This window comes from Corvus brachyrhynchos, unplaced genomic scaffold (assembly GCF_000691975.1).
Source record: "Corvus brachyrhynchos isolate BGI_N302 unplaced genomic scaffold, ASM69197v1 scaffold249, whole genome shotgun sequence".
NCBI classification, from domain to species: Eukaryota; Metazoa; Chordata; class Aves; order Passeriformes; family Corvidae; genus Corvus; species Corvus brachyrhynchos.
In genome coordinates this window covers 2,952,991-2,967,679 of record NW_008240226.1, presented here as the reverse complement: position 1 = coordinate 2,967,679, position 14,689 = coordinate 2,952,991, and the positions used below count along the sequence as shown (strand labels likewise).

At 41.2% G+C, this 14,689-nt stretch overlaps 1 protein-coding gene across 1 annotated transcript in view; it reads right to left on the bottom strand.

Annotated features, from left to right (window-relative positions):
* The window catches only part of UNC5C (unc-5 netrin receptor C), a 97,820-nt gene extending 83,910 nt beyond the window's left edge, over positions 1 to 13,910 (bottom strand). Inside the window, exons 1-2 of the mRNA XM_017745108.1 lie at positions 13,835 to 13,910; positions 11,811 to 12,032 (exon numbers count right to left, since the gene is read on the bottom strand). Of these exons, the coding sequence (XP_017600597.1) occupies positions 11,811 to 12,032; positions 13,835 to 13,910 (298 nt within the window). The remainder of the gene's footprint in view (positions 1 to 11,810; positions 12,033 to 13,834) is intronic.
* Between the last annotated feature and the right edge of the window lie 779 nt (positions 13,911 to 14,689).

Sequence of the window (14,689 nt, the reverse complement as noted above, 5' to 3'; positions counted from 1 at the left end):
TCTTTTTACTTATGGATAGTCTGGAATGACGTATCCAATTTATTTAGTTGCTCATCACAGGTGCTACAAACAACCTGTGTCTGTTCACTTTGCTTGGTGAAATAAATTTTTTACAAAGGTAAAAAAAAATATCAGCGCTATGCAGGAATTTAAATTTATTTACCCTCTTGCAGAGATGGATCCCTCACAGTCAGAGAGTTATTCCACTCGAATATATCAGACTACTTAAACTATAGAATTTGATGTTTAAAAATGAATAAATAGGCTATGCACAAGAAGAACAGCTTCAAATATTAAAGTTCTTGCTGAGAAAAATGTATTCTGTGCACCATAATGGGACTGAGATGATTGCAGAATGGCACACTTTGCCTATAGCTTATTTTCTATATGGAGTACCTGTAATCTTAACAAAAGACAGATAGACAGATAGATATCCAGATATAGTTTAAAAGAGTAAACAGCTTTTACACCCAGTAATCCTTCACACTGTGACTGCCTACACCTGGTTTTGTCTCAATATACTGCTTTTCTGTAAAATGAGGCTGGCTGGAGACACGAAATGACAGCATGAAGATTACAAACAATTTTCCACAAATATTAGCTTAAATATTTGAATTAAGAGGCTTCCAGCTATTTTTGGCCTCTTCATAAGTTTCTCTTTAGGAAATAGATATATTCTTAACTCAAATTAACACAGGTGAAGACAGCAATGCAATAAAGTCAAGATTGCTTTAAAGCCCATGTCAAGTTTGCATAGCTCTGCATCACCAACCTATGTTTTCTAATTACCACCTAACGGTATTGAGTTAAGCTAAAATCCCAGCTCCCCTAATATTTTTTAACTGGCTGACTTAAACAAAAATTACAAAGGACCGTCTTCAGAGAGATTTTACTTTGAACTGGAATTAAAGAACATGGATTCTGTTTGGGTTTTGTTTTCTTTTAGTGAAAACAAGGCGTTTTTGTTCTTTTCCCATTAACAACTGAAGGACCAAGTTGCGTAAGATGCAGGGAAGATTTCAAAACAGAGTTCTTGGATGCTGGTGGAAAACAAACCATGTGCCCTGGTCCCTGCCAGCATGGTGGGGGTGGGCAGTACAGCCCTGTAGGTTTGTTCCCTTGAAGAAGGTAAAATAGCCCCTCTATCTCCTCCCCTGGCCAACCTTGGTGTAAAGCTGATTGCTTTACATCACCCTTGAACTACTGCTGCTTAATACCTTAGAACAGCATTGTTCTCAGCCTACAAACCATTCAGAGATAAAAGAAAAACACCTCCCAATTTGTTTCTTAATGAAGGCTATTTTCTGGTTGACAGCAGCTTTTGCAAATATGCACAAATTGCTCCAAAATTCATTGCTCTCTTCCACATACAACAGTGTGTGCTACAGTCACCACATTCTTTTTTCCTTTTTCCTGGAAAAAAAGCAATGAGCTCCAGTGTAGCAGGACTCCAAAGAAAACCTCCCTACAAATATATATTTACATTTAACAATGGGCATTGTCATTTCTGAACTCACAGAGGCTGAAGTCTAGGAGCAGAAACAAATGTGACTCAAAGCATCTTGACCCAAAAGCTATCCTGACACTAAGAAGCCCCAGGTGGCAATACCCAGACAATTCCTTGCCTGGCTGGTGCTACTTACTGGGAGTGGAAAGAAGACAGGTTGTCCACAGAGAAAAGCATCTGAGTATGAGCTCTTAGCAGCTCCAGCTTTTGGGTCATAGCCCAATCTTCCCTTCTTTTGATTGAGGAACATGCAGCTGAGAAAAGATGTTGGTTTAGTTTTTTTCAAGGGCCAGGAAAAAAACATGCCAATGGTTTGTGTTTTACTTAAAGCAGCAGTTGAGACTTCACAAAGAAAATCTGTGCACTTCTTATTTCTGGTTCAGAGGATTTACATGCTCTTTTTAATGATCTAGGCCTTCAGCAGTGGGGAATGCTTCCCAGTCCCCAGCTTAGTGCTCATGCAAAATTGAAGCACTTTTGAGGCAGTCTAGAGCCTACAGATGAATCTCAATGTGCAGGCAAAAAGAAATAATGGTTGTTCAGCACTTCACAAGAAGAAGAAGGGGAAATTATGAAAAAAAAAAAAAAAAAAGGAATCTATTGAACTTCAAACATCTGGGAAGCCAACCGAGAGCGTCTGAATTTTGAACAGCATGTTTACATTCCCTTTGCATAGTGGAGGGGGGCAGGGAAATGAACAATAAATGGGTTTGTGTATAAATTTATATATAAAAATATACATCAAGTTGTTTATTTTACTGACTTACTGACTTGTATGTGTTATAGATCTAAAATATGTATCTGCACATGTACATATGTACCACATCCACTTTGCATGGTTTGAGAAGCAGAGAAAACATGAAAATGCCTTATTTCTGTGAACTTGATGCGATGACACAGTTCAGTGGCTGGTGCAGCTATTGTGGGAGCAAGGACAGTCTGAATGTGACACAAGGGGTCACTCGGGAGCCTCCTCAGCAGTGGTTTTCCTATTTTTTTAGTCTGCAATGTGCAAGAACAGCAGGTTGGGGAAGAAGTTTAAGACCCCCATCATTTTTTGCCACTGCTGTTCTGCATGCTGGGGATGGCATTTCACAGCTGACCTGGGTACCTTGAAAAGAAAGAGAAAACTAAAAAGAAAAGAAGAAAAAGGCTAGCAGCTGCTTTCAAAGCAGCTTTGTCCAGTGCGCTGTCAAGTGAAGTGACTTTCTCCAGACAGAGATGAAGCTCTGGGAATTTAATGTCTGCTCCCCCACCCATCATGTTTTCAGGGTTGTGCCAGGGCAGCAGTCAAAACACCAGCTCCTGAACACCAGGAGGTTTTTCTTAGTTCGTAGTGAACAAAGGAATCACGGCAGGAAGGCGTGCAAAGGGGCAGCCCGGTGGTCACAGAAGTCCTTTGGTGTGTACATGTTTCTAGGTACAGCACAGTTCATGATACTCGTCACCTAGAGGGGGGTACCAGGGATGCAAGCAAGTTCCTCTGCAGATCCATGTGACTTGAAAAAAAGACCTTTTAAAATATGTAAGTAAATGCCATCTATAGTATCCCTGTAAGTCTAGCTGCCTCCTTTTACACTTTTTTTCCTAGGTACCCACCGCTCTGAATTCCAATACTAGTTTCCACCTTAGTTGAAAACAAAAGCACTAAATCTAACCCCCAAAACAAACCTGATCCATTTCTAGGCATTGCTGTTCCTCAGGGCTGGCAGTCTTTACTCCTCTTCAGAGGAGAGTGCAGCAACCAACCCAGGTGCAGCATCAGCCTCATTACAAAAACATAATTATACAAGTCACTGGGAACCCAGAAACTGCAATCAACCAACTGAGAGCCTCTCTGAATCAAAACCTGGGAGCGAAAAATAGAAGAGGCTGCAAGGGCTTAAAGACTTGTATTCAGGGGGTAGGAGAGACAGAAGAGTCTGACAAAAGACTCACTTTCTACTCTTACAATCAAAATATGAAGGGGATGAGCAGTTACGAGGAATTGTGAAAGACATTCCAACAAAACCTGAGGAGAAAGAGCTGTAGGTAACCTTGCAGGTGAATGGCAATGCTGCTGCTACTTACCACATCATGCTGCTCATTTATGTACAAATTGGGAATGCAAGGGAATGACAAAATGAATACAGGCAGTGAACCTCTAAAGGCAGCACAAAATTAGATCCTGGACAGGTCACAGCAGCGTGTGATAGGCACCTCTCTTCCCCTTCAGTATTAGCGGTGATTTGGCACCCTACCTGCACAGCGAAAATAGCCTCACTAAATCTGATCTATGCGCATGGCTTTGCTCCATACAAATGCGCTTTTTTTCCTAAAAAAACATTAAAAATATAAAAAAAGGAAAGGATTTCTCCAATGTAGTTTTAAAGAATAAGAATTCTTCTTCGGATGATGATTTCTCTGCCTAATGAGCTAATAGAGGAAAACATAGAAGATAGCACTCAGGTAACTGAGATAACAAGCTTAGACAGATATCAAGGGAGTCTGGAAAGCACTTGAATGTTTAGCACAGTCACTAAGACCTCAATGTCTCTAAACGGTGTTAGACCACAGCCACATACCCTGGCTGCATCAGACTGTAACTTGTTTGCCCAGAAGAAAAAGTAAGGTATCATTTTGACCTTCCATTTTCCTGAGTGTTTTCAGGTATTTTTGCGAAGAAACTACAGATCTACTAGTCCTACACATTCTCATACTTAATTAACTGAAGAAACTACACTTACAGGATGCAAATGTTCCTGCCAGGGTGCTACTGAGTGCAGCACTTTTGTTTGACAGCCCACAAGACCTTGGATGTGCTCTTCTTTTCCACCCTGCTCTTCTTTTCTGCCATTACTGTATCCAAGAAACAGCTGTTTTCCATTTAGGCCAGTGGGTGCAGGATGGAGACTAAGCTTTGGGACTCACTTCCAAATCAAGATCACATTTATGAGCCTTTCAGGCATCAGACCACCCTCGCCGCAAGGGCTCCAGATCCCACACAAAGGGCTCAAAAGGAGCTGGGGAACATGGATGGAAAAAAGAAGCATTGCTGTGCAAAGTTGTGGCTAGTCTGAAGCTGTGGTGGGTGGACTGATGTCAAAAGACGTCTTTTGGGGAATTAATGGGATTATGAGTGTGTAACAAAGGGTTTAATGAAGGAAAAACTTGGAGGAGATAGGATATAGACTGGAAATATTCAAGGGGCTATCTTCAAAAGCTTCAGATGCACTAGGCATCCATATTCCTCTTCTAATTAGTTTAAATAACTTTATTTCCTGTCTCAGATTTGTTTTTCTAGAAGCCTACAGGAAACCTCCAGGACAATCAGGCAAACAGCTGCAGATAGGAAGTTAATGCTGCCATAAGAAATGAATAAATATCCTAAAGCTTTTATCTTTTGGTCCCAAAGCACTTTGCAGAGGTAAATAACAGAGACACTGAGTGATTTGCACAGATATGTGGTGAATACACAGAAAATCTGGAATGGGCAAATGACCCTTCCCATGGGCCCATCATTACTCAGAGGAGGAGCGTGAGAGGGACTAACTTACAGGAAGAGTAGCTCCCTCTGTTAGCATGCCTGAGTACCCTGAAGGATAGAGCAAGGCTGGGAGAACATGCCCCAGTCAGAGTAGCACCAGGAGCGTTTTTAAGGTCCACTGCTGCTGCATGCAAAAGTGGCTGGGCACACACACCCACAAGAAAAAGATCTGCTGGAAAGGGCAGCAGTAGCAGAAGGACAGGCAGGTCTCAATGGCTATGAACACAAAAAGAAGGTGTCTTGGTCTAAGAGCTGGATGCAGCCTTCCACAAAGGCTTAGAGGGACAAAACCCCCTCATACAACAGTTTGATTAAATAATAAATTATTTTTATGTTAAAGCATATATTTTAAGTGAATACTATACTCAGTTGAGTCTAAACACAAAAACCATCAAGTCTTTTGCAGGCCTTTAAAGAAAAAAATAATTTCCCTGGGCTTGGGGCATGGCTTGGTATTGCCTGTAAGATTTGCTTCCAGAAGCAAATATCTAGTCCAGTGGTCTTATTCTGTTTACAGAAGTTTATTTCCCTTCTTCAGGTATGGCCTGACCTTAGCAATTTCTCCACTTACTTCAACGAAAAACCCCCACTGTTTTAAATGTATGTCCTAGAAAATGGTGGTTCTCTACCTCTCTGTGTGTTTCCTCTGATGCTTCCAAAATGGCTACTTTTTCTGTCCAAATATACTAATTGCTCAAGATAAAAGTGCAAACTTTGTCTTCTTGAAAACACTGTCTGCAGCAGCTTTGTTGATGGGTATTCCCTTGATCTGGGTGAGGGGAAACCACATTCCCAGCAGCTGATTTTGAAGATGCTCTTGCAGCAGTAATGGGCACAGGGCTCCTCTTCCCCAGGAGAGCTGCCTGTCAGGACACAGGGAGCAACAGGCAGAAAGAAGATGGCCCAAGTGACAGCAAAAAATGTCTGCAACTTAAATTTCAAGTAGGAAAAAACCCCTGGGTTTCTCCATATATTTTATGGAAGTAAAGAGCCTGTATTTCCCCAGAGAGTTCCAGTTCTTTGGAGAAACAGAGTTATGTGCTTCATTCTGCACCACGCGCAGCCTTTCAGACCATACGTATATAAGCATGTTTCACTTGCAGCAACCTTCCAAAGAGGGAACAGACTTCAAATTATGGAAGAAAACAGATTGTAGTATCAATTCTAACCCACATCTCAAAACTATTAATAGGAGCATTTGGGAAGAGATACTCAGGCACATTTTTAAATTTCCTTGAAACGAGCTGGATTAGAGCAGAGTATTGAAGGAGCAGAGCTGAAAATTGGCAATACGTTGCTGAGAAATAATTATTTTGTATATGGGTGCTTGATGTCTGTAATGGATTTGATCCAATGATAAATGGAAAATAAAATGACTTCTGACAATGGCAGAATGAAAGCAATCCTTATTTATGATGTGTGGCTACCCTTACTAACATAACCCCAAGGTATTCTACCTCAGAGAATGAAAATATTGCAGGCTAGGTCTAACTGCAGCATTCAGCATCACTTGTTATCTGTGTAGTGAAGTTCATAGGGACACTGGTCACATTTGCTCGGAAAAATAGCTTTTTCCTTATCTTATGGATTCTTCAAAAATAATACAGAAAATTAGGAGGCTACAACATGTCAAGGAGCAAAAGAGATTAAGTAAAAAAGATGGCCAGAGAAAGAAAATAGTTGTAAGGAAAGGAAGATCTAGGGGTAAAAGAAACGAGTAAAACATTATCCCTCCACATCTCTCCCTGAGCTGTGCTTACTGGGGGATTGGAGGCACTGGAATTTTGTATTTGGGCTGCCAAATTAAGTTCTTCAACGCTGTTATTCAAAGACATGCAATACTAAGAAATAACGGCTTTTCTTTTTTATAAAAAATACTAAGACAAACAAATGCGACTTCTCAAAATGAGAGGCTGTATAATGATCTTTGCTGTACAATCAGAAGTCCCAGCTTAAACAACGTCTGTGACTTTTGTCATTAGGGCAATGCAGCCTTCTAATATGCGGTGTGACAAACACCAAAATAAATGGCTTTCATGAGATGTACACACAGAGAGGAAGATGAAGCCACAGAGCCTTTTGTGCTGGGAGTGATTTTCCTGCTTCTGTACATGGTGCCAGAAGAGCACAGTGACTGTGAAGCTTTCCCCCCTTGGCTGCCTTGGCTGCAGGATCTTGTAAGAGCTCTTTTGAAGGCAAAAGGGCAGATGTCAATCCTTGATCTTTCTGCTGAGAGGGTGATCTATTAAAGACTTGGCTAGCTGGGTATCTACTCCCTCGACAGGCTGCCAAACCCATTGCTTAAGATAACAAACTCCTATTTGCCAGATCAATGCTGACCCTACGGCAAAAGCTCAGTCTCCTTTCGTTGAATCTGCAAATCATCCAAAAATACTTTATTAATTGGGAATGGTAATGGTGGGAACTAAGTGTCAGAATCTCAGTGGCTGTGTAAAGAAACTGAAAAAAAAGAAGTCAGGTTTCTCTCTGAAAAGAAGTGTGTATTTGTCCACTCCAAGTGCAGTTTGATAAACCCTCTTAATCAGACAAAAGTAGGGGGGGGGGGGCAGTCATCAGCAAACTCCCCAGGCCCTCCTCTCCCTATACATCCCAGCAGAGGAAGACAGACAGTGTAGGCAAACAATAATGCTGGCTGAATTGCCCAATATGTCTATTTAATTAGCACTTTAAGAATCACAAAAGTTTTCTCCTTGCTTGAAGGAGAGAGAAGAACATGTCCCTGGCATTGCAGAGGGCAAGAGGGGGTTTATAGACCATTTCACCTTAATAGTCAAGGAGGAAATGTTGCAATGCATATCCAAACTGGAAAGACAAAAAACCCCTCCAGATCTTTTTCTGCTTTTCTCTTGTACATCACTGGGATGTGGGGTCTGATATAGCAGCATGTAATCCCTCTGTCCAAATGAAAGGGGTGCAAGACACTGATTTTCTATACATGCACAATTCTCTCACCACTGCAGAACCGGCATGCGTGTTTTGGAAAATATTTCTCCATAAAAGCACACATGCAAAGTAAAGTAACAGAATCACAGAATGGTGTGGGTTCAAAGGGACCTTTAAGGTCATCTAGTTCAAATGCCCTGCAATGAACAGGGGCATCTTCAGCTAGATCAGGTTGCTCAGAGCCCCATCCAGCCCGGCCATGAACATTTCCAGGGATGGGGCATCCACCACCTCTCTGAGCAACCTGCTTCAGTGTTTTGCCATTCTCATTGCAAAAAAATCTCTTGCCATAGTCATTTTCAGAGGTACAATAATGTGGAAAATGTGCACAAATTGCTCTAACAATTATTGATGCTACTGAACTTCCTGCCCTGTAACAATGGAATTTTCTTGCCCACAAAAGCACCAGTTCTGCAGGGCGCCTTTTATTTTTGTTGCTGTTATCTTTCATGACAGTCAGCCATAAAATCAAATGTTCCCTCAACAGAACTCTCATATTTGTTTTTTAAAACCAGTGTTCTTATTCTTTCCTACATTAATGGGAAAATATTCCAGAGACATAAAGGCATAAAAAAGACGATGACCTGCCTTGTATTTCACATACATAGGAAATGAAAGAGTCAAAGATGTGCACCAGACGTTTCCAAAGCCCCCATTTGACTTCTTTATGAAAACGCTTAGCTTTTTCCATAAAGAAGAAAAATTCCAGTGAGTCTGAGGATTTAAAAACAGAGTGTAATGATATTCTCTGTAAAGCCTCTGGTTTCTCAGACTCGATCAGTGTAAAATATTTTGCAAGGCTCTCTCTTCAGGCTAATTTAATTAAATAAAGTGGTACTAGAACACCCTGTCACTATTACGGTTCTCATCCTCTCCAGCCAGACGGCAACAACTCCCACAGAGTCCCCATGCATGTTCTTTACAGCAAAGCTTTACCCACTGTTTAAAAATACCCCACAGTGCAAAGTATATATAACTATTACTCTTATTTTTTGCCTTCTCTCTTTCACAAAGAAAAAAAAAAAAAACAGAGAAAAATTATATAAATATTTTCCTCTCTAAAAAATTAACCTTCTTAATACATACAACATTTCTATCTAGCATCTCTCTTCAATGAGAGCCTGGCTGCACACTAATTCCATCTTGTGTGCCATTGCTATTGCTGTGCTGTTTTCTCCGGTCTCATCAATGACAGAAACAAATTTGCCTTATGAGAAGAGTTAATCATCTCTACATAGATTTCATTCCTGGGCACAGGCTCAAAGTCCATGAACACATAATCTTTTGCAAATCAAAACCTATTTCTCTCTTTCATGCATCATTTACAATCCCAAGATGATGTACTGCTAGCATCACACCTGTATTTTAGTTCGCTTTCTTCCTGATTACTTGTCCTTTAGAAAAGAAAGCACAAGTGACCTTTACTCCTTTCCTCTCATATTTTATTGTCTGTTTGCCTTGTTTTCCTTTGCTCTGCTTGTCTGTGTAAAGAATTGAAAGCCTGGTTCCAACCCAGCAGCAGAATATCTCCTCAGCACGATCCTCTTTTCATAAGGAGGCAGAACAGAACTGAAGAACAATAAAATACCAGGAAAGAAGAAAGCACAGAGTTTTCCCACAGTTGCTGGATTACACGACTGACCCTGCAGAAACACTGTGTGAGTGAGATCCCTTTGAGCCCCAGGTTACCCATGTGAAGTCTAGACCTAATCTGGTTTGTGGGCAATTTCTCCTGCCTCTCTAACCACAAGCCTGCAGGCAGCAGCAGCAGCACTGTAGGCTTGGACTGCCATCCTTACATCACCCTCTGAGCAGCTCAGTCATTACTGCTGTGCCCTAGGTTACAACTGTACTAGCTAGTCAAAAATCGCGAAAGAAACCAAAATAGTATCAAAAGTGATAGAGTCCAAGGGCTCTGCCAGCCTGACTGGTGCAAGCTGCCAAGCTGGTATCTCCTTCTTCGGGCACCAGAATGAACCCTCACAGTCACAGTCTCCTGCAATTTTTTTCTACAGCTTCATCTGCAGCGAATATATTTTCCTGAGCTTCCGTTGCTTTAAAGAAAACACTATTTTACCACAACCTGAATTAAATTCTTTACCCATTTCTATACCAATTATGTTGCTATGAGCCCTACATTCCAAATCTGCCTACAGGAAGGTGCACAAACGCTGTGACATGCATTAACCAATATTCTGGCAACAACCAGGCTGACTGACATACTTGGGTTTTGATGACAGTTTCGTTTTAACAAGCTATTGGTATGACTAAGTTTGTGGCTCTTGTGCTAATAACCTGATGTGCACAGCTTTGACACCCTCTTCCCCCCACCCAACTCCAGTAGATTATATTAATCTTTAATTGGATATGGTTCTCATTTGCATATAATTGTTGTTGTTTGTTATGCAAAGTATTTGTCCTCTAAAATATTTTGATGTATCTCTTTTAGAGATTGGCCTTTTACACTTGTAGAATGCAGTTTGCTTTATGGCGTCACCAAGTTTTCCCACAATGAGATTTTTGAGAAAAAAAGAATGAATATTTCACCTGTAGTGAAAAATTTTCGTGTTTCTAAATGCTGATGTTCACAAAAGCTTAAAAAATCAACCCAGTCATAGCTCTCCTTCTGTTTGCCCTTCATTCCCTTGGGCCCCCATGGAGTAAAAATCCCTGAAGATGTATTAAGCAACATGAATTTTTTTTTTTTTTTTTAGTGTTTCCCCAGCAGTCAACTTGTGGAAAAGCCAATTTTAACAAATGAATATGCAGGCCCCAAGTCTAATACAGACTTGTTTTCTACAGCCTTTCTTCCTACACCCACCTTCTCTTTTTCAAGTGAGAGTACCAAGAAAAGCTTATGCTTTTGATCTCTGTGCAAATAAATGAGCTGAAACAAATAAAACCTGGTTCACAAGAGACTTCCAAGACATCTGGTGGAGTTATTTTTCTAAGTAATTAGACCAAGTGGTGGGGTAATTCCCAAATGGAAAGCACCTTCTTGCTTGGTATCCAGTTATTTCTCAGAGCCATCAAAACAGCCGTAAGTCCTGCTTCTCTCCTTGCATGTGTCTCAGACTCTATTGATTACCAGTCTTCCCAAACACTGCTTTATTACTCAAGTTTTTAAAACCTCCCCCATTTTTTTTTTTTTATGCTATGAGGATCCTGTTTTACTTCCATGACTGCTGGTGGGATTTCTGGTATTGACTGAGGAGGGATGCTAACCTACTGTAGTTCTCCATCTAACAGGCTCTATGGAGCAGGCAGAGAAGCGCAATGAATAACAGCCAGGTGCTTGCTCTGGATCAATACACTGCTCTAAAGTGTGCCCAGGTGTCCTTTCTCCTTCTTTCTTGATGAAAACTGATTAAAGTTCTCCTTTTTTTCTCATATCTCCCTAAGAAAACATCATTCTAGTAACAACCCAATTGCTCTTTGACACTTTGGGGAGAATGTGGTTCTTGGGCTGTGACAACAACACAGTGCAACCACTGTGAATTTGTGACACTGGAGAAGTGAACTGGGAGTAGACCTGTCTTAAGAAAGGAATTTCATTTTGTTTGTGCATAGTTCTGGTTTTTTGGTTTCAGACGTGGTCAGGGTGCTCTACACTTCTGTTTCACCAACTGCCCTGGATGCAGACATCACCTCTGTGCTGTGACAGGAACATGTTGTAATGCCAGATATAGAATTCACAGATGTAACGGGAGTAAAGAAAAGCAGCTGCCATATGAAACAGCTGCTTGATTACAACAGTGGGCTTGACATTAATGGTGTTAATTCCCATCCCTTCATGACGTAACACAAACTCACCAGAGGTTTCATCTACTCTCTCGTCCACCACATGGTCCTTCTGATGAACCCACTCGCTGTTGCACTTAAAATAGATCTGTGTGGCTGGGCTTGCTTTGCAGTACAGATTCACGGGCTTGTTCTTCACAATGTAAGCCTCTTCGGGTTCGATGAGGAAGTGGGGCAATGGCTCTGGAGGATCAGATGGAAAAGTTTCTGGAAGCTCATGAAAAAAGTCGTCATCTGTAAAGGGAAAATGAAAGAACCAAAATTCAGCTGGCAGACACTTGAAAAAACTTTGTGTAAATTAAAAAAGGTGCATACTTTTTGAATAAAATGTTTTCTTAGGAGCATTCCTAAACTGAAACTTAGATGCACTATTGTTTCCAGACTTCTTCCAAAGAAGAAAATTGTTCTTTACATCCTGAGCTTTCTTTCCTCTCTGTGATGTGACAGGGATGTGCACATTCACAGTCTGGGATCAGTCCTTTTTTACCATCATTGGCAATACCAGCAATAAAGCTTTGTGTTAAAGCTTGGGAGAGTTGCCTGCAAAGCCATAAAGAGAAATAATAGAAACTTTCGGAGGCTTCAAGGTCACATTTTCAATAGTGACTTATCGCACTGCGTAATCAGGTGCGTGCAATAGCTGCTGGCAGCTGAGGCTGGTCCAAATAGGAAATAGCACCTTTTGTTTCAGATGAGCAATTTGAAATCTGCTCTAAGGGCAAAAGACTAAATGCAAGTCCAGTCTGCACCTGTTTGTTCATACTCTGACTCTCCTGCTAAGACTGCTGATGAAGGTGCCAAGCTATGCTTTATTTACTCTGTCTGTAGTACATTGGCCTGGGCAGTCTTGCTATGGAGAGGACAGAGGACGTGGGAGCTGGGACATGGGGCAGGGCAGCTGTGACATGGTGACATTTTGGGCCAACACGGACACATGCTATTGAGATAAGGAACCTCAGCACCTCTCTGGTGCTGCTGGTAAAGAATAAAGTCAATGAACGAAATCTGGAGAAAGAGGAAAACAATCCATCGTGTGGGAGGCAAGACTGAAAACACCGAATGTGTCTACCTTCCTTTCTCCCTCTCTCTTCACAAATCCTCTTTTACAGCCTCTTTTACATCCCAAAGGGGCAGAGGAAGTCTTCCATATCAGACAGCACCAAACTCATTGGAGAATAACCCTCTCACCATTTCTCTCCCCACCTTCCATCAGAGCACAAGAACACCCAAGAGGCTCTGAGCAGCAAAGCAATGGGCGGGGGGAGGGGGGGCAACTCCTGACAGATCCACCAGCATCAAGCTGGCAGTTCTGAAAGCCTCATTCAATCTCCCCTTTCTACCTCTGACGCAGTTATCCTTATACCTAGTGATGGATGCTGATGCTGATCAATAAAACACCTCGGAACATCCAACTGAAAATACTGGCAGGCTATCCCCTCCCTGCCAGTCTTCATGAAGATGAAATGCTAGACAGCTCCCTCCCCGAACCTGAGACTTCCCTGTGCAGGCCGTGTCCAGAATTACAAGGGGCATGACTCTCCTTCCAGATACTGCTTTTCAGAAAGACAAGAAGGAGCAGGGACACATGAAGGAGAGAGGGGAAGAAGGTAATATTGTACCCATCCATGCTGTATGAAGGTAAACTGCATGTCTTTATCAGTGATGGGAATACCTTACAGAGTAAATCATTTTGTGAATCTCCCAAACTGTTTATGAAGAGAACACATGTTCACCTTTTTTTTTTCATTTTTATTTCCTACCCTCCCCTCCCCCCCATATTAATTTAAAAATACTCCAGTCCTTCTCAGTGTCTCATTTTATAAGGAGTATCAGGCCTGACTCACTAATGCATCACTCCCTGAGAGTTAATAGAAGGGAACTGGCTCAAAGATAGAAAAAAGGGCCAATAAATAAGGCCTGACATTTTTCTAGCAAAAGGAAAATCTCTGACCAACTAAAACACTTCAATTTCCATCTCCAATTAATCATTTCCAGAGACTCAAATTAAATTTAACTTTTTTAACATTTTTCCATACTTCCTTTTATTTCTGCAGTTTCCTTTTCACTCTGACCACACCAGCCTCCTTCTTCTGCTATCCTATTTCCTCTCATCATTAGGTATTTCTTCCTTGCTCCATTTTACTCCCCATTTTTTTCCAAAAACAAAGATGAGTTACAGTAAGTTAGCAGGAGTCCTCATGTGATTTCATGACCATGGGACATGTCTGAACTGAATAAAGAGGAATTTTGGCATTCCTCATCCCCTTCCATGCACACATCCCCTCTTCCCCTCTCCCACATGCTGCTCTGTAGACATCCACAACACAGAAACATTAGAGATGAATCATTTCCCCTGAATTGCCACAGGACGTATCTTTTTCTTCTGGTCATTTAATTGCAAATCAGCAAGCAGACAGATGGAAACTAACAAAGCACACATATGTTTTATAATTAAACAAGTACTGCTTCACTAATTTCTGGTGACTGGAAGAACAAATGTATTTATTTTCAGCACTAAATTTCTGCACATTATCAAAGGCAATAATGACAATGCCTGACCAATTAACTGCACCTTATCAAAGACAACTAGCAAGTCTAAAAGGAGGGATCAGCAAGCTGCAAAAAAGAAACAAGGTTGTTTTCAAAATTATTTCTTTAATCAGCCTGGAAAACCTGTGTGGGTTTTGGCTTTTCCTTCTGAAGGTAACTACTTCTAAAGTTTAGATATTATTTGTATGTATTCAAAGTACTGCCCAGCACATTACAATCTAGTCTCCCATTTTGGTTGTGGTGATAGCTGCTTCTCTCCACCAACCTGGCATCCTGCAGTCAGGTACAAGCCTGTTTTCTTACTGTCTTCTTGCTGTGATTCCTCCTTACTCTTCTTGAGC